Source organism: Mustela nivalis (genome assembly GCF_964662115.1).
Source record: "Mustela nivalis genome assembly, chromosome: 7".
In the NCBI taxonomy this organism is placed as follows: domain Eukaryota; kingdom Metazoa; phylum Chordata; class Mammalia; order Carnivora; family Mustelidae; genus Mustela; species Mustela nivalis.
The window spans coordinates 109467450-109488010 of NC_139026.1; the positions used below are offsets into that span (position 1 = coordinate 109467450).

General features: G+C 44.6%; 1 protein-coding gene across 1 annotated transcript in view; it reads right to left on the reverse strand.

Moving 5' to 3' along the window:
• CACNA2D4 (calcium voltage-gated channel auxiliary subunit alpha2delta 4) overlaps positions 1-20561 on the reverse strand; it is a gene marked incomplete at its 5' end in the record, with an annotated part of 112810 nt that overhangs the window by 66733 nt on the left and 25516 nt on the right. Inside the window, 12 exons of the mRNA XM_082739018.1 lie at positions 3238-3309; positions 3874-3960; positions 7067-7141; positions 7693-7773; positions 8558-8635; positions 10061-10194; positions 11675-11753; positions 12257-12370; positions 12483-12572; positions 13461-13535; positions 15439-15589; positions 16256-16316. Coding sequence (XP_082595144.1) covers positions 3238-3309; positions 3874-3960; positions 7067-7141; positions 7693-7773; positions 8558-8635; positions 10061-10194; positions 11675-11753; positions 12257-12370; positions 12483-12572; positions 13461-13535; positions 15439-15589; positions 16256-16316 — 1097 coding nt within the window. The remainder of the gene's footprint in view (positions 1-3237; positions 3310-3873; positions 3961-7066; positions 7142-7692; positions 7774-8557; positions 8636-10060; positions 10195-11674; positions 11754-12256; positions 12371-12482; positions 12573-13460; positions 13536-15438; positions 15590-16255; positions 16317-20561) is intronic.

The window sequence follows — 20561 nt, forward strand, 5'->3', positions numbered from 1 at the left end:
ATTTCACCCAGTGTAGTTCTCTTGATTCAAAAGTTGAAACCTCTTCAACCCTTGTTTCTGCCTGCTTTTAGTCATTTTCATATGCCCTTAAATGTTTGCTTTTATATTTAGTCTAAATTTATAGTTGTTATGTGCTGAAGGATTAGTCTATTGCAAACTACTCATAGTTTGCAATATGAGTACTGCATAACTGGAATCATAACTGCGAATCTTTAAAGGCTGAGGCAAAAGGAAGAGAGAAGGTATGGGGGTTTCGTTGAATCCCCATTAAACAGAAAGAGAGGACTGGAGAGGTTTGGAAGATGAGAGTGAAGAGGCATCAGAACAGTCTCCCCCTTTAATAGATTGCCTCCCTTTGCTGTAAAAAACAGTGTGTGAGTGAGTGAATGAGTGTGTGACAAAGAGAGAGAATTAAAAAGTGCCACAGAGCACTCTAATCTAATCCCTCTGAATCCAATGCATAGGGATTAGAAAGCACTAGAGGAACATGGGGCAAAGCTGCCCTAACTACCTGTGCCAGTTGCTGTGTGTGTGTGTGTGTGTGTGTGTGTGTATCATATGGAAGAACCTGAAAGCTAGTAAAGAAATCTCCCTCCCTCACTGCTAATTATTTGTTCTAAACTATCAAACAACATGAAAAGGATAAAAAGAGCCTTGGATAAGATGCTCCAGGATATGGTGATTATCTGTTTTTTCTTTTAAGTGTGTCCCAGGACATTTGACCAGGATACTACTGGTGGGTTAGACATTATGACACCGTTTACTGGTTCACATTTTGGGAAAAACAGCCTGTATCCAAATGGCAAATAGGAGGCCTGCAGGCCAAAGCTGGACTCCTTACGAGTTTGAGATCCTTGATATCAGCCCATATAGTGTCTTTAATACTTTTGGAATTAAATGCATAACATTAAAAAATATGGATTCTTAGTTGTCTCTTTAGATGGCACATGTAACATTTCAGTTCCCAGCATCTGCAGTACCAAGACTTGTCTGTTTCTCTTACTCACATTTCTGAACATGGCCTATCTGAATTGATCTATGGGAAGTAAGGATTCACGTTATATCCCCTAAAGAAAACAACAAAACAGGTCACCACCTTTCAGGATGGTAACAGATATTCCCACAATGCTTTAAGAAAGCATTCCTTTGGCTTAGGATTGTAGAGTGTTTCTACTGAGGCACAAGCTTGTGAGGTGAGACAGGCCATTGAACTGAGAGGGCTGGGGTAGGCTGGCAGGCAAGAACACGACAGGACTGTCTGCAACTCTTAAAAAGAGAAGACATGTAGGGCAGACAGAGCAATCGGCAAAGAACAAAATGTAGCAACACTGGGGAGGGTGGCATCATAATAGATCAGAGGAGTGAGAGGCTGGATACTGCTGCAGTGGTCTTATATCTAAACATCCGACACTCACAGTGCAGGTGCAGCAGCTTCTGAGCATGGAAGTAAAGAGAGGAAAGATTAGAGAGTTGAGTTATGATATAATGAGGCAAAGGAAGAAGAAAAGACCATGAATTTTAAAGATGGAAATAGAATTCTAAAGAGACACTCTTGGGAAATCTTTGAGCTAGAGATTGAGTAGAGAATTCAGGGCCACTCCTACAGAAAAGCTTTATGCATTAGTGATTAAGAGTACGTGGTTTAGAATCAGACACATGTGGGCTTTGCAATTAATCATCTGGGTGACTGGGCAAGCTTTTAGTTTCTCTGAATTTCCTCATCTATGAAATGGGAGTTAGGATAGTACGTACTTCACCGAGCTGTGAATGTTGAGGAGATACTTACAAAGTGCTGAGTCCAGTTTCTAATAAACGTTAGCTACCGTTATTAGTAGTAGTAATAGAATTATAGTAGTCATACCATGAACACCTATGTGCTATGAAATGCACATCTCCCTCATAATCGTGATCAGCAAGAGCTTTTGTTAAATTAAAGTTCAACCTTGGTGTTTTATTAGCAGCAACGAACACATTTCGAAGGGATGAGCAGTGCTCACTTCAGCAGCACATATACTAAAATATCAAAGGGATGAGCAGAAATTTGAGGAGAGGTTCAGACTGGATCTGGTTAGAACTCTCTCTTGGTGGCTCTGAGAAGCATGAAGGCAACATAAGAACACAGGGCACTGGGAGGAAAGGATGGAGGACACAAGTGCCTACTTCATAAGTTGGTCTGAATTACATATAGTATAGCCATACTTCAATCTGTCTGGAAGTTGCCTTCTGCCATGTGTATGTTAAAATTTTCACTATAGCTACCTTAAATGCTTTGGCAGGGCTGGGTTAGGGAAGAGCTCCCTTGTGCATTTATATGCAAGAGTCTGTTGGGATAAAAATGGAACTGCATGGAAGAAACCTCTACTGTTTTTGGATAAGGGGAAGGAGCTTCTGTAACTTGTGGCCTGACATCACTGATGTTGCCCAGTTTGCCTAATGGAGGCCCTTCCCAGTCCAGAGCGTATAAAAAGCAGGCAGATGCCACATAAATCAGATACTGGTCCCAGGGAAATTCAGCCCATGTGGCTAAAGGGAATGCAATGAATTGCTTTTCCTTTCCAATGCTTTCTTGTTTGGCTTCCATGGAGGTTTGTGTTTGTGGAAGAACTTGGGTCTAATTGTTGCAGACAGATGCCTGTGTTCTTTTAGCTGAGGCAGATGGGCAACAAGAGGAGGAGGTGGGGGTGGTTGTGAGGGAGGAGGTGACATTTGTAAATATGTCAAGGGACAATGCAAATTCAGCATAAATGCAGTGGAACCTTTTAAATGAGAAGATGAAATGATCTTTTATAAATGATGCACCGATCTGGGAAGATAGCAATGGCATCAGTGAAGGCATTGATTCTTGACCATCTGTAGTGACAGTGGATTATTTTTAACCTCTTCCCATATAACATGATTAACAAGAGTTGCTAACAATTTGCAAAATTAACTATCACTTTCCCTCCTTCCATTATAAACAAAAAAAGGGCCGCATAGCAGGCATCAGTAGGAAGAAAGAAGAGTTGTAAATGCCTTGAGCTAACCTATTGCTCAGTAGTCTCAAAAGAACTGACCAGATCTTGGCCAAATGTATCTCTGGGGTTGGTGCACACTATGATCTACTGTCTACAACAAACACTCAAGTCTTAAGCTCTAGTTCAGGTAGGCTCAAATCCCTTCTGACCACCCCAAACCTCAGTCAGTTGGGATGCTGCCTTCCTGGAACCAGACCCTGGTTCTTTCCTTTGAGCATCTTACCCCTTTGTCCAGTGGAACCTTCACATCCATAGAGAGAGAACCTGTTTCCCCATTGATCATGGCTGTTCTGAGCTTCAAGAGGAAAGATAATGGTATTAGTCCCTTGGCTCACACCGGAGGGCAGAAGGCACTGAGCTTTATTGACCAGACTGCAGCTGATCCTTAGGAATATTTCCAGCTCTTCCCTCTTTCCTTTAAGCAGAATACCAGGAGGGAGTATCGACCTGATTCTAGCTAGTTTTATTTAGCTTATAATTCCAGATCTTCACCAAAATAATGCTCCCAAGTACTTTGATGTATGAGAGAACATGGTGTCATAATACTGAGACATAATTTCCTCTAGAATGAGTACTGACCATCCTCCCCAAATCAGACTGAAACACTACTGTAATTCAACCTCTGTGGCTTATAGACATGGCTCCTTCCACCTTAGCCCTCCCTGAGACTCAGCAAGATACTATTACGTTGTTAGAGTTGTTGGAAGGATTGCCCATTACGGAAACTGCTTCTGGTTTGGGATTGGAAAGCCTCCCCTGAGAGGAAGAGAGTGGGCCCAGAGCTCACGGCCCCGCAGCTGGCTTCTGTGCTGGCTATGGAGCCACACTCGCTCCTCCTTCCTCTGCTTTCCCTACTCACGGTTTCTGCTTGGTCTTCCCACTCCACTTCAGAGAGATCCACGCTGTTGTAGTTTGGTTTGGGTTTCAGTTTCTTCCCCTCTTTGTACTGGAGTGGGCAGTTTGGGAAGAAAGATGTGAGGTGAAACACGAGGCCCTGCTCAACTTTCATCTCTTCTCTGAAGCCTTACAGATATTTTCATCAAATCAAAGAATCTCAGGGATTCCTGAAGGCTATCTGGGCCACCCTTCTGCCGGAGGCAACATTTCCCTTCCTAACATTTGTGACAGATCACCTCATGGACTCTGAGTATTTCCCATGGTGAGGAGCTCCCTAATAGTGAGTCAGCTTGTCGTAGTTTGGACAGCTCTAATCATTAGGAAGCTCTTCCCCATACAGAGCTCAAGTCTGCGCCCCCTGTTACTTTTACCCATTGGCCTTATTTTTTCCTTGGAGCTACACTGCACGTTTTCCACCTGATGGCTGTTGAGGTTTTTGAAGGTGTTTGTTATTCCTGACTACACCTCTCCAAGCTAAACGCTCACAGGTTGCAGATGCCTCAGCTCCCTCTGAATGGGCTCTACGTTGTCAATGTCACTCCCAGAATGGAGTGCCCAGGATGAACGTCAGTATTTCAGATGGGGTTCCGACCAGTGTGGTGTGTGCGTGCGACCTTCGTGGGCCACAATATCATATGGCTTTGCCTGCTACCTCTGATTCAGCTGGATTTCCAGGACAGCTACACTGCCCAGACAGCCAAAATGGAGTTCTCAGTCACTTAAGTGCCCTTGGCTTTCCTTGCATGGTACACTATTAAACTACATCTTTTCAATACTATGCTTGAACATTGACTATTTTGCAGAGCTTTCCATGCATCCTAATATATTTATCTTGTTAGTTTCAGCCCATTGTTTAGAAGAGTACTATCTGAATACGAATTTTCTCCTTTAATGTATTATCCATACCTTCCAGACTTTGTGTCATCTGGTTTCTGTGTTTTCGTCTTGTTGATAGAATTCTTGAATGGGACAAAGCCAAGGACAGACAGATTCTGTAGCGCCTAATGAAGGCCTCCCTCCAGCTCAACACAGAGCCATTCATCAAGTCTTTGAATGTTATTATTTCCTGGCCCTACCTTCCCTCCCTCCCTCCCTCCCTCTCTGCTACCAAGACAGATTATCATCAAGTTATCTGCCACTAGGTTGGCAGCACTTCCCAGCTTTAGTTTAATAATAGATAAAAAAAGGAAAGGGATGGTTTATTATCAGGGTAAATTAAGAATTAATCAGAGGTTCTACTTTTAGCAGAATGAGGCCCCCAAAGATGCTCAAATTGTTGAAGTCCCCTATCACTGTGTATCGTGCTTCTGCCAGTTTTTATTTCTTTCCAGAAATTGTCACCCTCATTTTTTGCCTCTCTAGGAGGTCTGCACTATAACTGACACAGCAGTATTGTCCTTTCCTCCTCACCCACCCTTGGATGACATTCCATTCCTGGTCTTGCTGAGGCCTGTGCTCTTGACAAACAGCACTGCCCTACCATCTTTTATATCGACTCTCTTTCTTTTGAGTAAGGTGCAATATTCTGCATCATTGCTATTGTCTTATTCCTCACAACACTTGAAAGATCATCTCTAGCTCCTCTTGTTCAAACCATAATTCCAGTTTGTATAATGGCTTATACTTCGAGCTCCAATGGAAAGTTCTCAGGCCAACAGTACAGCTCTTAACCCTCTTTCAGTTTATTACTAGGCATATCCTCTATTACTTTTCTTTTTTAAACTTAAGTATTGTTCTCCTTAATACCTATCACAAACTGATAGTGTTTCTTTAGGAAGCTCATTATGTTGGCTTTACATAGTGACGTTTGTCATATGATAATGATCTACACAGTATTTTTCTCTAATTGTTTCATTTGTGTAAGTCTATTTGGGTATACCTTTTTTCCTTAATTAGACTATTACCTTCTGTTTATAGCATTCTCAGAGTGTTATAAGGTCAGCCCCCCAGTAGGTCCACAATATCAATTGATTGGTTGAAGTCTTATATTCATCTAGATTATAGAGTTGTTGACAGGTGAGTTTCTGATCAGTGCCCTTTAATTTTACAAGTCAGCTCCATGATAGACCTTCTTCTCCCCTAGTGAGTCATTTTGTGGCCATTGGGGCTACCTCCTACAGAACCCACTGGTACCAGTCAGTGACCCATTTTGGTTCAGATGCTTGCCCAGTAGAGTCTGAATTGGGAAGACAACACAGCTTCTAGTGTGCCCCGATCTCTCTACTATGAACCTCTACAGTTTGCCTTAAATAGCTCAATCAGTTGCTTTATGAACATTCAGTATCTATCTGAACCAAACTGGAATGACACGTGATTTGGCTGTTTTCTCCAAATGGCAACTGGAGCAGATGAGCCCCTTAGTAAGTTCTCACAAATTTACTCTGCTAGCTACTTTCTTCAGCTGCCATCTCAATTCAGAGTGAGACTGAAAGGGGAAAGGGCTAAGGTTCCTGTAACTTCCCTCCCCCTGCTGGTCCTAGCACTCACACTGAGAAGTATGGTTACTATTGTCATCAATAGTGGCCAAGTACCATGACCAGAGGCAGCAGGGAGCTCCAAGTCTTGGAGGTAGAAGCTTTAGATAAAATGATGCAACTTTCTCTCTTGGCTCTCAGTTGTTCAGTCGACTGCATATGAAAATGCCCCAAGCCCCTCTATTAGTATGGAGGGAGCCAGGAGGGAGACAGGAGCACTCGGGAACATATCCCAAGACAAACTCAGGAGTCATATCTCTGCTGTCCCACCTCTCAGGTGACTCTTTCCTTGCCATTATTGTTGTTAACTCAATGTTCACACTTCCTCATGTGGGGACACTGAAGGTCTGATGATACCACTGTCAGGCTCCAAGAGGAGTGTGGTGTGACTGAGGCAGTGACAGGAACATAAGTGGCTTGTCCTTCAGGGAAAACTGTACATTTCATTACATGCCCTCTGGTCTGTTCATCAATCAGTTCATGAATTTTTGCTTTGTCTTTCCTGCTAGATTATAAACAATTTGAAGACAAGGACCATGACTTAATTTTTTTTTCTTATATTACTCTTTGTTTGGGTTCTTAAATGGAGCCCAGTGTGTGCTCATTGTTTTAACTGTTCTTATGAACTATCTCTAGATCCCATAGAGTTAAGATCCCAATGCAAATAAGATCTGTACCTACCAGGGGTCGGAGATCAGGATGTGAGAGAATATAGCCGTTGTTGGTGTTCAAAAAGGCATATCCATGCACTCCGAGCTGCCAAAACAACAGGGATTGAGGGGCATCAGACCTGTTGTTTGAGCTGGAGAACTGGAGCTAGCAAAAGGCCAGGCTGCAGGACAATTAAAGATGACAGCTCACAGTGGTGAGGTTCTCAAATAGGAATATTAACAGGGCCAGCACCATGCTACTAGCCATGAAGTTTGAATTTTTTCCTAAATTCTACTGTTTATAGCAGCTGTAATGATGCATATAATTACTTGACCTTTTTCCCACCACATGTTCTAGGTGCTTTGATGATGTAATCTCACATGTTCTCCAAACAGGACTGCATGGCATGGAGGAGCAGATAGAAAAACCAAGGCACAGAAGGCCACAGAACGAATCAGAGCTGGTGGTGACAAAGGGTCTCAGAAGTCCAAACCATTGCTCCCATGCTCAGTGCCTGCACTTCCCTGGCAGTGGGATGGCAGGGCCCCATCCCAGCTCTGAGCTTGGCTACATTGCCTTCAGAGAGGCTCTGGAGCTGGGTAAGACACCTCCAAGGGAGTCTGTGATCTCCACTCAGGCATCTGATCCAGGCTCACCTTGTAACGGGGTGCCAGCTTCATTAGCTCCCTCAGGGCCACATCAGAGCCCACCACACCCAGAAGAATGCCGTGGGATCGCTGGAAAGAAAAACATCAGGGTCAGGGTGGACCTGGCTTCCCTATGCACAGGATCAGACTGGACCCTCAGCTTTCCCAGAGCCTGGAAGAGGAAGCAAGCTGCTCAGGCCTTATATGACCCTTCTTCTGCAATTGGATTTTAGGCTGAGCTCTTTGGAATAAACATTTAGAACCTACCAGAAGAGGTCCCAGGAGTAATCTCAGCTGTTGGGAAGATTAACTTCTAGTATTAATATTTAAATTGTAATATTTAAAAGAAATACAAAATTGAATGAAATATTAATTTTCATGGCAGAAGCTGAAGTATCAAAATCCCAGGGACCATAACCTATGGACGCTCTGAAACACACAATGCCTATAAGGAAACATTTTCTAACCAGAGGAAGGATGGAAGTTTCTAGAAATTCCCTGACCAGAGGCCTTTACCAACAAATTAGAGGCCACCCAAACTGGTAGGTTAAGTGTTATTTTGCCAGAAGGTTGGCATGGGAACCTTTCTAGCCTTATATCTCAGGACAGTGGTTACAAGTTCAGAGCACTAGGACAACTCCAAACCGGCTAAACAGAATCACAGGGCAAGGTTTGGGAAATACAGACACCACACCACTTTCCCTCCTCACCCCTTCCCAACCAAGAGAGTCTGGTATAGCTGGTTGGGCATGGAATCTGAATATGAAAGAGGGCTCTGATATGTAACCAAGTCAAGAACCATTTGTCTAAAGAGGCCAGCCCATGGCCCCAAATTCTAATCCCTGTTGCAGCTTCTCAGAGAGAGGCCACTCACTGTTTCATTCTTTTTGCTGAAGACTGGCATGGCCACAGTGGTGAGGAGCATCATGTTCTGGGCCTGCGAAGGGGAGAGCTGTCAAGGAGGAAAGAGAAAAGGACAGAGAGTTCAGAGTCCATAGTGTGGAGGACCCAGAGTCACCCGTGTGGACTACCACTGAAGTGTCACCTTCCAACAGGAGGAAAAAGCCACATGTGAGGTTCCCCTTCTCTGCAAAAGGAGAGCTGGCAGTAATGCTGAAGGAGAGAGGTTGGATGGAGAGGGAATCAGGACGATGTCACTTAGCAACAACTATTCTAAACCAGGGCAAGTGTCAGAGCCCCAGAGCCTACAGCTCTCAAACATGCTCATGAAGTCCTCTGTCTCAAGCATGCCAAGGAAGAGCGTGAGCTCGGGGAACAAACCCGTCTTGCACAGACCCAGAAATCTCTGCCATGGACACAAGGTTGGCAGACACAACAGTCCAGTACAGTTAAGAGGGGGAAGGACATTGACACTGAGCCACCTACAAACGGAAGGGCATGCATGGGGAAGCACAGCTCAAGGGGAGGCTACAACGTAGTTGTAGCTGATCGTAGAGTCACTCCTAACGACCATGAGACAGACCCACAACCTCTTCCTCACTGAGAAAGTCAGAGCCACGTCATTCCCCACCTCTGAGATGGCCCTCCTTCCCAACTGCCTCATCTTACTGTGTGGGCTCCTTCAGCCTCCTTGGAAGCTGCAAGCATCCCACTTTGTTATGAAGACAGGCCCTCACACGTGCTGTGTGCAGGTGTGTTTGATATGTGCCTCGTCATCAGGATCGACCCAATGCTGTGCTGAGCCCCTAGAGTTCTATAGTATTCTTTCCTGGAGAATGAAGAACTTTTAAAAATTGGATATATTCGGGATACCTGGGTGGCTCAGTGGTTTAAAGCCTCTGCCTTCAGCTCAGTTCATGATCCCAGGGTCCTGGGATTGAGCCCCACATTGGGCTCTTTGCTCAATAGGGAGCCTGCTTTCTCTTCTCTCTCCCTGCCTGCCTCTCTGCCTACTTGTGAACTCTGTCTATCAAATAAATAAATAAAATCTTTCCAAAAAATTGGATATATTTGACACATAACCTCGTGTTAACTCGAGGTATTACTTAAGTGTTGCTTTGATACATTTATGCTGTCATATGATTGCCATTGTAGTGATGTCTTTTATATTATGTAATTATAATACAATATTGTCTGTATTCATTACACCATGCATAGATCACTAACCAACAAGGGAAGAGGGAAGGAACAAGTCTGGAGCAGAAGGGCTCTGTCCAGGGAGGGCAGGCTTGAACAGGTCTGCTCACCAGCTTTCCGGGTCTCTGGGGACAGCATCCAGGCAAGGGTCTTCTAGCAGGCTGAGCCTGTCCACCCCTTCACCCATCTCCTGAGGAGGTATTCTGTTTACCACTCTCCTGACCCAGGAAGTTCCTCTTACTCCTGGGCCCCTAACTCAGGAACAGGGTCAGGCTCCCACCTTGCTGTCCATGTAGGCTTCTGTCCAGATGATGTCATGGTCATGGTTGATGACCATGGGGCGGCTGAGCACGTGCAGGTACTCCATCACATTCTCCTGTGCATCTGCCAGAGTGGAGATCTGCGTGTAGTAGCCTGCAGAGGAGAGGGTAGTGTGGTTGTGGGAAGCTGGGGGCACCACTTGAAATCGGTCTCTGGGGCCCATACACTGTTCCCCAGCTGCTCTTGGCTTACAAGTGGGATCTGCATTAGGAGCTTCCCTGGGTCACAGGGACTATTCTCTCCCAAGGCTATGCTTTTCCTGGGGAGAGCTGGAGGCCCCGGTTATGTCTCAACCTGGGAGAGCTCTGGGGGGCATTCCCAATCCAGAAAGGCCAGAAGAGCAGAGGGGCCTCAGCAGCAAGAACTGTGTGGGTTGGCTTCCCTCTCACATTGATGCCCTCTTTATTTCCTTACAGGGTTATTTCCCAAGAGCACCCTCTCCTGAATGCAGCTCTGTTTTGGGTCCATTTTCAGGGAGTACAGTCCAAGGCAGTAACTCAGTGCCCCCTACCCCCTTTCTCTGACCACTGCCTTCCCAGTTACAGGGAGGGATGCTATAGCCTCTGTGTGGTAGCCAAGGTGATACTTAAAAGAGCAAATGGCTTACAAAATGGCTTAAAAGAGCAAATAGCTATGAATGACTTAGTACATGTTTACCTCTCTGGTCTCATTGCTTATCACTTCCCACAAAACATTCATCCCACCCTCTAGAAAGTGAAACTGCGTTCCATTCCCAGATGCCTCTTGTCTTAGACCCTCTGTCTGGAACACTCTTCCATGCTCTCTATGTCTGGATGATTCTTACTATCCTTTATGTCTCAGCATAAGGAAGCCCTCCCTGCTGCCTCCAAATTCCCATCAAGTCACTCTCCCAACCCCAGTATCGTCTGTGCCCCTCTGCCCTTATAGCACATTTCAGATTACATCATCATTAATGATTCACTTGTATGTGTCCTCTGCTGGACAGTAGCAAGAACAAGACTGAATCCATCCTGACCACTTTGCCAGGCACCACAGTACATACTCCATAAGCTGGTTGAATCGAGGGCCCAATTTGGCATCATGAAGCCCAGGCTTTGGGTTCTGGCCAGAGACAAATGATGATCAGATCCAAAACATTATTCTAAAGAAAATGATGATCTTCTGCTTTTTGTCTGGAAGCAGAACCACAGTAAAGGGGCTTAATTTTGCAACAAGAGGAGCGGAGTTTAGACAAAAGAGAGAACTTACATTGAAACCGTGTAAGTTCTGTCTCACTGTCTGTATTTTGGTTCATATAGACTTTATTTGAAGAGAGAATTTTTGCTTCTGCAAACACTGGATACATAAACTCTCAGTTTCATTCCAGGTGACTTTATGACCTAGAGTTCCCGCAGGGGTAATCATGCATTTACTCAGGGTTTCACGGGAGCAATCTACATTTTGTCTAGCTTTTCCCAAGTAAGAAGGAGGGGCGAATACTGTCATCTCGGCACAACACTGCTCCTCTGCAAGGCCCCATGTCAGAGCCATGGCTCAGTACCTTCAACGACTGGACGCAGGCAGCAAGGAGCTCTGCTCACACACCACCCACCTTTGTTGTTGCACGCGATCCACTTCAAGCGGTCAGCGAAAGTCACTTCTCTTCCAATAAGATAAGTGAAAACTCGAACCTAGTCCGCAAGACACAGATGGACTCAGCAGCTACGATCCTGGCTATAAGTAGTGCTAATATTATTTATGTGAGCCTTGGATATCAGGTCAAGTACTTTCCTGACTTGGGACTCTCCACTTTCATCCTATTCACCAGAAAGGATCCTGAGGCCCAGGCAGTGACAGGACTTGCCAGGGCCGTGGTGACATGGGCCAGATCCCAAGCGGAGGGTCACAGCCTGGCAGTGTTCTTCTCAATGCCACACCTGATCTCTCAGCCTGTACTCTTTCTTGCAAGAGGCCTCTGTGCCTAGGGTCAGTGTAATTTTGGAACACCAGTCTGAGACATACTATTTGAATAAGATAACGGGTCTAATGGGTCAGAACATTTGAACTCAGGGCAGGCACAGTTTGTTTGTTTGTTTGTTTGTTTTTGCACCAATTGTTATCTCATGCAGGCAGTACGAGAACATTCCCCTTGGCCCCTTCCTCTGCTCCCCCTGACTTCCACCAGAAGAGTAACCTTGCGGTCCGGCCAGTTGTACTTCTCAAACACTGGCTCATAGTCCTCCACAGCCCCATCAGTGATCAGCATGATGGCCTGGTTGCAGAGGCTTCCTTGCCGGGCCTCTTGGAACTGTGTGGGGAAAGGACAGGCACTGGGACTGCAGGCCATCTCCTGCCCTCCCCACACCTCCACCTTGTCTCCCAACCCTTCACTCTCCCCCAGCTTCACCATGTGTAGGTACCTTCTTTAGGATCTGGAAGGCTTCAATCAAGGCTTGGTTCACGACCCCCACACCCTTGACCATCAGCTCATCTACCAGCTGTTTGAAATGCTGTCATGGGTAAGAAATTAGAGGAGAATCAGTGGATCGACAGCCAGGAAACCTTCATCTTTGGTCTTAATTTCAAAGGCTGTTTAGACCTGTTTCCCCAAAACATGATTGCAGAATCCATCTCTTCATAATCCAGCTAATTTCATAGCTGGACCCCTACCACAGATGTTTCTCAAATGCCCCCAAGATAAACTGAAGGAGTGTAAATGGCTGGGTACAAACACATTCCTGCTACTGGAAGGAAATTCCAAGTGTGAGCCCATCCAGAGCAGGAAGACAGTCCAGGCAGAACTGCTGGAAGCCACTGCCCAGGTTCCCAGGTCCCCAGCACCTTCAGCACCCAGCCCAATGTAACCCAATAATGAACATTCACAGGAGAAACCATGGAGGCCAATAGGGGCTCCAGGGTCCCACCCGAGGCTGGGATTCAAGAAGCAATCAAACTCAAATTCTCCAGCCACAGGAAGAAGGATCTGTCACGTGAAAGCTTTTCCTTTGAAAAAAGTTGCCTCAATCTGATGGGTTTGAACTTCTCTTCCTTTTGGGGAATCTCCTTATGACTGATATAGTGGAAAGTCCCACAGAAGAGGCAAAGAGGAGAACTGAGTCTTGGATAACCCACAGAGAGAAAAAGCCATCCTGAATAAGTGAGATTTCCCTTGGGTGGGAGGTCTCTCTTGGCTCACTATTTGCTCCAATAGGCAGGCAGCATATTTATGAAGCAATTTCTTGGGTGTATTTACACGGGTAACTTCTTTGCTCTCTTTCCAAGTGCCATGGAAATAAGGAAAGGGGACCATCAGGTAGTCTGTACATGTCGCTTTCCACCATCCTAATCAGAGCAGGGACTTGGAAGCCTCAGGCACTCACTTGATGGGGGACACTCACCTCACGATTGTCTCGATCTGCCTGGACGAGGATCCCTTTAAAACAAGGCTCGATGTAATGGATGTAGTCACTGTACTGCAAGTGCAAAGGGCAGAGGGGACAGGAGAACAGTTTGGGCCCATTTGGAAGGTCAGGGCCTAGTGAAAAAACTCAGGCAGCTCACAGGTTATGTAGGCACCTGTGTAATATTATCTCGGGACACCCTATGCTCCTGGCAGTTCTTCTGAGCAGAGAGAAGGCAGTACATAGAACAGTGGGGTCTTAACTCCAAAAGTTCTCCCTCAAAAACTGGTCTTGGGCCATTTTCTCGGTGGCTGGCTGAGTGATGTCCATCTCCTAGAACACACAGAGAACCTGAAGGTACTGAAAGAAACCCTTGGGTCTTCACCCTACGACTACACAAAGGGCCTTCCATGAGAATCCCAGAGCCTTCCATGTGCAGACCCGTCCCCTGGGCCTGGGTCTGGGGATTAGGAACTGTGTTCTTTCACCCTTTTCTTTATACTTATGATGAAGGTCTTCTAACTTTCAACAGGAAACAGGAAGGGAAAAAGATGAATTCTTGCTGCCCTCTTTTTCTTACTCCACATCCTCATAGTTAAAATTCAAATATTCAAGATGTCTTTAATCTATTTCTGTTTAAATAAGAGAAGGAGGGGCGCCTGGGTGGCTCAGTTTGTTGAGCAGCCAACTCTTGATTTCAGCTCCAGTCATGGTCTCAGGGTCCAAGCCCACATCAGGTTCCCTCAGCAGGGAGTCTGCTTCTCTCTCTCTCTCTCAAATAAATAAATAAAATCTTAAAAAAATAAATAAGAGAGGGAGAGAAAGGGGGATGGTGGTGACATGGTCGTAGGAGTGCATGCAAGTTCGAGGACAAATGTTGGGGTGTTCTGGGGGAACACTGGGAGCAAAGCTTCCCCTACCTAACCTCCCCAGATGGCAGGAGAAGGGTTGGGAAGGAGGTGGGGCAGGCCATGTGGTAGGAGCAGGAGCATACTCGCACTCTGCCTGAGGGGGTCGGACCTGATCCTGTGGCTTTCCTGGCCCTGCTGCAGGTCGTGACCAGGGATGGAAAGGTGGTGGAGATTGGGAGGGTGGGGTCCAGGAAATGATGCAGGCCTCAGGGGAGCAGGGGAGCAGTTCAGGGATGGGGGGGCCCTTCTCACACCCTGGGATGAACATTTTGAAATTAGATCATTTTGCCTTGGTATTCCTTTACTAGATACATAGATGTCACAGAGGACAAGCATTTTCAGCAATGTGGCAAGTTGGGGGGAGAGTTTTAGATCAGGTGACCTTCAAAATGATGCTTCCAAGGTGGCAGTCAACTCTGCCTCCTTAGAGGACTGAGCTGGCCTGCTCTTTCATTGCATTCCTGACTCTTATGTTCCCACTTCTTTCTGCTTTTTCCCTTTCTTTCATTACTTTTCTAGAGCAGAAAGAGTTATCCTCAGGAAGAGTTGTGGTGAAAGCAGGAGCAGGGTTTGCTGGTCCCTTTCCAGGCCCCCAAAACCTATGCTCCCCTTCTCCTGAAACATCTGGATTTGGGTGGCATGAAAGAAGTGGAAGGTCTGGAAATGTAAAAATCCAGAGCCCAAGGCTCACTCATCCAAAGCATAACAGAGAGGCTGTTCCAGAGATGGGTACCAGTCAAGGGCACATGGGTTAGAGTAAGTTAGGTATTTGCTCAGGGCCAGTGTCTCTTAATTATTATTCTCAGATTCATCTGAGAAATTGGTGGAATCTACAGAATTAGAAAAAAATGGATGTGCATGTTTTACACATAATTTCAGAAACTCTGTGGACCTCTTGAAGGCCATCCTTGGTCTGACCTTAGCTTAGAATACCCAGCTTCAGAGGAGAGAATCATCATACAATATGAAGCAGCAAGTGATTGTAGATATAGGTCATTCTAGTGCAGGCAGAGGAAAGGTTTTTTTTCTAGGGTAGCTATTCCAGAGCAGGAAGGCACATTTACCGCGATGATGTTAACAAAGTCATTCTCCCCCAGTGTGTCCAGGATGGTAGAGATGGTGTGCTTGGCAATAGTCATGCGCAGCCCCTTCATGCTGCCGCTCGTATCCACCACAATCACTATGTCCTTGGGAGAAGTGGCAGCTTGTATGTACCTTTAGCAGAAAACAAGCACAGTCCAATGATGGGAAAACTAAAGCCAGGGCAGCCACCCAATTGAGTCTCTAATTATTTCTATTTAGAGTCTGGCTCAAGTGTGCCCACATTTCAGGTTTGTGATCCATCAATGCCAGGTTTTATCAGGCCCCATACCCACTCAGCGTAGTTCTAAAGCCATTTAGAACTGCACAGCTGGGAATGTGCACATCTAAAGGGCCTGTCAGGTGGGAGAAAGGTTAAGTCCTGGTGGTAACCCTTATCCTCTTTGTTTTGGACCAGCCGGTGTCCTAGAGGGGCAGGCAGCAAGGAGGGGGACAGCTGGATTGCAGTCTCAGATTCTGTTACAAATCTATCAGAGGAGGAGTGTGGAGGGAGAAGCAAGTCTGGCAGAGGGTTGAGTTAAGTTAGAGACAGCTCAATGTCCTGTGTGGAGGTGTGGGGTAGGAAAGACAAATGTGAAGAGTCCTGGAGCAAAGGCAGCTTCAGAGACAAGGAGGAATGCAGCTGGCAAGTCTTCCTGCTCTTGTGTTGGATTTAGGTTCTATATCCTGAGGCCCTTGGCTAGTGGTAAGGGCCAGGCAGGGACCAGATGAGAACTAGGCAGAACACAAGGGTTGTAAGAGAGATGCCATCATAAGAGACCTCTCCCCTGGAGCTCTTACCAGCCACGATTTCTGCAGTCGAAGGTAATGACTCCATTCTCATCAGGTGTCCATTTGATACCTGTGGAAATAAAGCCTGGTTTTTGTACCAGCTCAATAAATCTGCTTCAGAGAAATGATTGGGTGATGTTGTCCAGTTTGACCATCCCCAAGGCAGGACTGGCAGTGGGCCTGGGCAGCAGGGTGTGGGACCACTAGGTTACACCCTGTAAATTGAGGCAGCAGTCAAGGAGGAAGGCCAGCTTATGGAGGGACACCTACCACCTACACTGCCCAGACCCAGAGTTGGGGTTACTGTTCCAGGAAGGACAACCAAATGTGATGCCTGAGTCTCCTGTGACTGAACCTCACATCAAATTGTAGAAGGGGAAGCTTGAAGGAGGTATGACTTTAGCATCCACTACCATCAGCAAAGCATGGACAGAGTGCAATTCTTGCAGGTGCTCTGATCTCTAGCCCACCTACTCAGCTTAATTAAGTTCAAAGGGAGAAGTGATTTGGTTATAAACAGTAAGCTCCTTGAGGTCAGGGATTCCCATTACCTAGCACAGTGTCTGACACAGCACCTAGCAGAGTTGATGCTCAATACATGTTTATTACAGGAATGAAAAATGAATGAATGTGTATGAAAGGTCTTGCCTTGAGCACTAGCAGAGTGCCAGGATAGATTTTTGTCTTATTTATCTTTTCAGAAACGTGGATAAAGGCACACAAAGCACAGATATTACTGACATGATCCACAACATAATCTCTGTTTGAAAGACTTTAACACTTGTGAATAGAGGGTTCAAGATAAGGAGATGAAAAATAAATGGTGAAATTGTAGTAGGCTATGTATGGGCTAAAAAAAAAAAAAAAAGTAGTAGCAGTATCATGAGTGTCTGGCTGGGAGCCCCCAGAGATTGTCCTGTTGCACAGTAGTTAGACTTCAGATGAGATGTACTCGTTGAGGCATTGCTGGTCTCTCAAAGGCAGGAGATGTTTTCAGGGATCATGACCCCCAAATCAGACAAATGAAAGCAGAGTTCTAAGAATGAGGGACAGAGGCCAAGGCTGCCAGGAGACCTGGAAGGAAGAAATGGGACCAGAGGATGGTGGGAGCTTGAGTAACAATGACTGTGATGCAGACCTGTAGGCAGCTGGAGATGTGGGGTCTTGCAGAGGCCACATTCCTACAGCAGCATGATTGTGGGCAATCTGATCCTTAGAACAATAATGAGGAGGGGAATTGAGTCTGAAGTTTTTGGCTCTGAACACAAACGTTAGAAGAGTATTTTAGTGGTCTTGTTAGGGGTATCTTCAACTCCAAGAAGAGATAGAAATGGTCCTCTGGAGGGGAAGCTTGTCTCTTGAAGTGGCATGGACTCACAAGCAAAGATTATTAAATACATGAGAAACAAGCAGTGTGAGTGAGAGGCAGCAGAAGTAAGAACCATCAGATGTAGCCTTTCAGGGATTACATGTGTTTGAATCACAAATACAAGGTATAGGATAGCTGTGTCAGAGAAATCACCAGGAAGAATATGTAACAAGAAGTGGTTAGGAACAAAGAGACAGCCTTCAGAATATGGAACATTCAGAAATGAAAAAAAAATTAAGTTGAAAAAATACATAATGGATTATTCATAGATAAAAAGAAAATGCATGCATTTGAAGCATTCATCCAGAGGCTAGAGTCAGAAAGGCTAATATGTGTCTGGCTGGTGTTGTAGAAAGAGAAAAAGGAGAGCACAAGGAAGGACAATGGCCACAAAGCTGGTGTCAGCATATTCTAGGACTGACAAACCAGTCCCAATCCATAGACCTAGTAAGCACAGTATATCCCAGGCAGGATAAATAAGATATCCGCATGTGGACAAACAGTAGTGAAACTGCACAACTCCGAAGGTAAATAAATAAATAAATAAATACCTTGAAAACAGCCAGAAAAGCTAGAATACTTATAAAGGAACAGCAGTTAAACTGATAGCAGATCTTTGCAACATCACTGGAAGTCAGAAGACAATGGAAACACAGTTTTAAGGTGTTGAGAGAAAATAGTTGCTAATTTAGAAATGCATTCCCAGCAAAAACAATCATTAAAGAATACATCAGTGTTGATGGAGAGCAACAGTGTTGTTTGCTGACATCTGTTTGGGAGTTTCTAGTTCCTCTGTGCTGTTATTTATTGCAAACCATTTCTCAGGGGGGTGTCATTAAATGCAGGCTTAGTCACTCATCTCAAAAAAAATAAAAAAAAGACTTTGCCTTTTTCTTTTTAAATAAGATAACAACAGGAAATGATTGGTGTAACTCATAAAAATTTTTTAAAATGAGGACTTTAAAAGCCAAACAAAACAATAAAATGAGGATAAAACAAAACGTTTGCAGATTAACAAAGCTGGAGCAGTTTACCACCCAGAGACCTACTGGAAGGGAACATTTGGAGGATTTACTTCAAGTGGAAAAGGATCTTGGAAAGACAGCTTGAGATACATGAAGGTGGGCAAATAAAATAGTAAACAAAGGTTAATTCAAAATAGGCAATATTTGTCTCAAGTAACAGTAATAGTATCTAACTTGTGGGAATAAAAAAAGGGAAATGTTAGATGACAATGGAATGGAAATCAAGGTGATAGGAGAGGTAAGCGCAAGAGTCCCAAAGCCCTTTTGTGACTGGAAGGAGAGTAGAGATATTATTTAATTTTAACATCTTGTGTTAGTATACCTGATGAAATTGCAGGGGTAATTACTAAAAATAAAACCAGAAGGAATATTTCCAAACTGGTAGAAAAATAGAGAAGTAATGAGGAAAGGGGTTATTTATCAAACATTTAATCACTGAAAAAGACAAACAAGGGTAAAGAAACAGAAATAGAAGAACAAGTAAAAATTTTAGAAATCATACAATGGCATGTTTAACTATATCAATACAATAAATGTAAATGTGTTTAACTTGCCAGCCAGTAAAAGAGATTGTCAGTTTGGATAAAAACTGAAAAGCTATGCACTATTTTCAAGGGATAGGTCTAAAACAAAACAATGTGGAAGGATGGAAGTAAAAGAAGACAATAAATATACATCACTCAAATACTAACCAAAAACTAGTATCACTCTGTGGGTATCAGACAAAACATACTTACAACAGAAAGTGCCATGGGGCTAGTGCAGGTCAATCAGCACAGATAGAGAAATCAGCAAATATACAGGAAATCTAAACAATACAATTAACAAACTTGATCTAACAACATACACAGAATTTTTCATCCAACAATTGGAGCACACAAATTCTTTTCAAGCACACATGGAATATTTATAAAACTTGATGACATACTTGACGCATCTCAACTAATTTCACATAATCAGTACCACACATGCCAGGTTCTCTGACTGCAAATAAACTGAATTAGAAATTTATAATGAAAAGATAAATATAATTGGATATATTTGGAAATTTTAAAACACACTTTTAAACAACTAAAAGATCAAAGAAGAAATCACAGGGAAACTAAAAAATGTTTAGAAGCAAATGGTAATTTAAACAACTACCATGACACCAAAAACTCAGGCAATGACTTTGGTGTATCAAATCAATAAAGTGGAAAGAGACCCATAGAATGGGAGAAAATATTTGCAAACTATTTATCTGATAAGAAATTAATATCCATCAAACATAAAGAACTACAGCTCAAGAACCACAAAAGCAAGCAGTCCAATTCAAAAATAGGCAAAGGAGTAGGCGAGGAGCAAGATGGTGGAGGAGTAGGAGACCTAAGTTTCATCTGGTCCCAGGAATTCAGATAGATAGTTAACAAACCATTCTGAACACCTACAAACTTAATAGGAAATCAAAGAGAAAGATAGCAGCAATTCAATGAACATAAAAGCGGCCACTTTCTGGAAGGTAGGATGTGCGCAGAAGTGAATCCCAGGCGATGTAAGGAAAGAGAGACTGCTGGGGGAGGGGCCAGTTCCTGGCAAGCGGTAGAGCTACAGAGCACAAAATCGGAACTTTTGGAAGTCTGCTCCACTCAGGGATGTTGATCCAGAGGCTAAGTGGGGGTGGAGCCCTCATGGGGACAGTGTGGTCTCAGGATCCACAGGGTCACAGAAAGACCAGGGGTGCCTGAGTATGGCAGAGCTCCGAGGTATCAGAGTGGGGAAGCCCAGGGCAGAGATAGAGTTGAGCAGAGGGTTCTCAGCTCGGGGTTACCTTAAACCATGATCAGAGGCACAGTCGGGCCACACAGCTCTTTGGGCAGGTACCCGACGAGCAGCAGATCTGGGGAGACTCACCTTCCTCCACCAGCAGGAGCAGTGTGGGAGT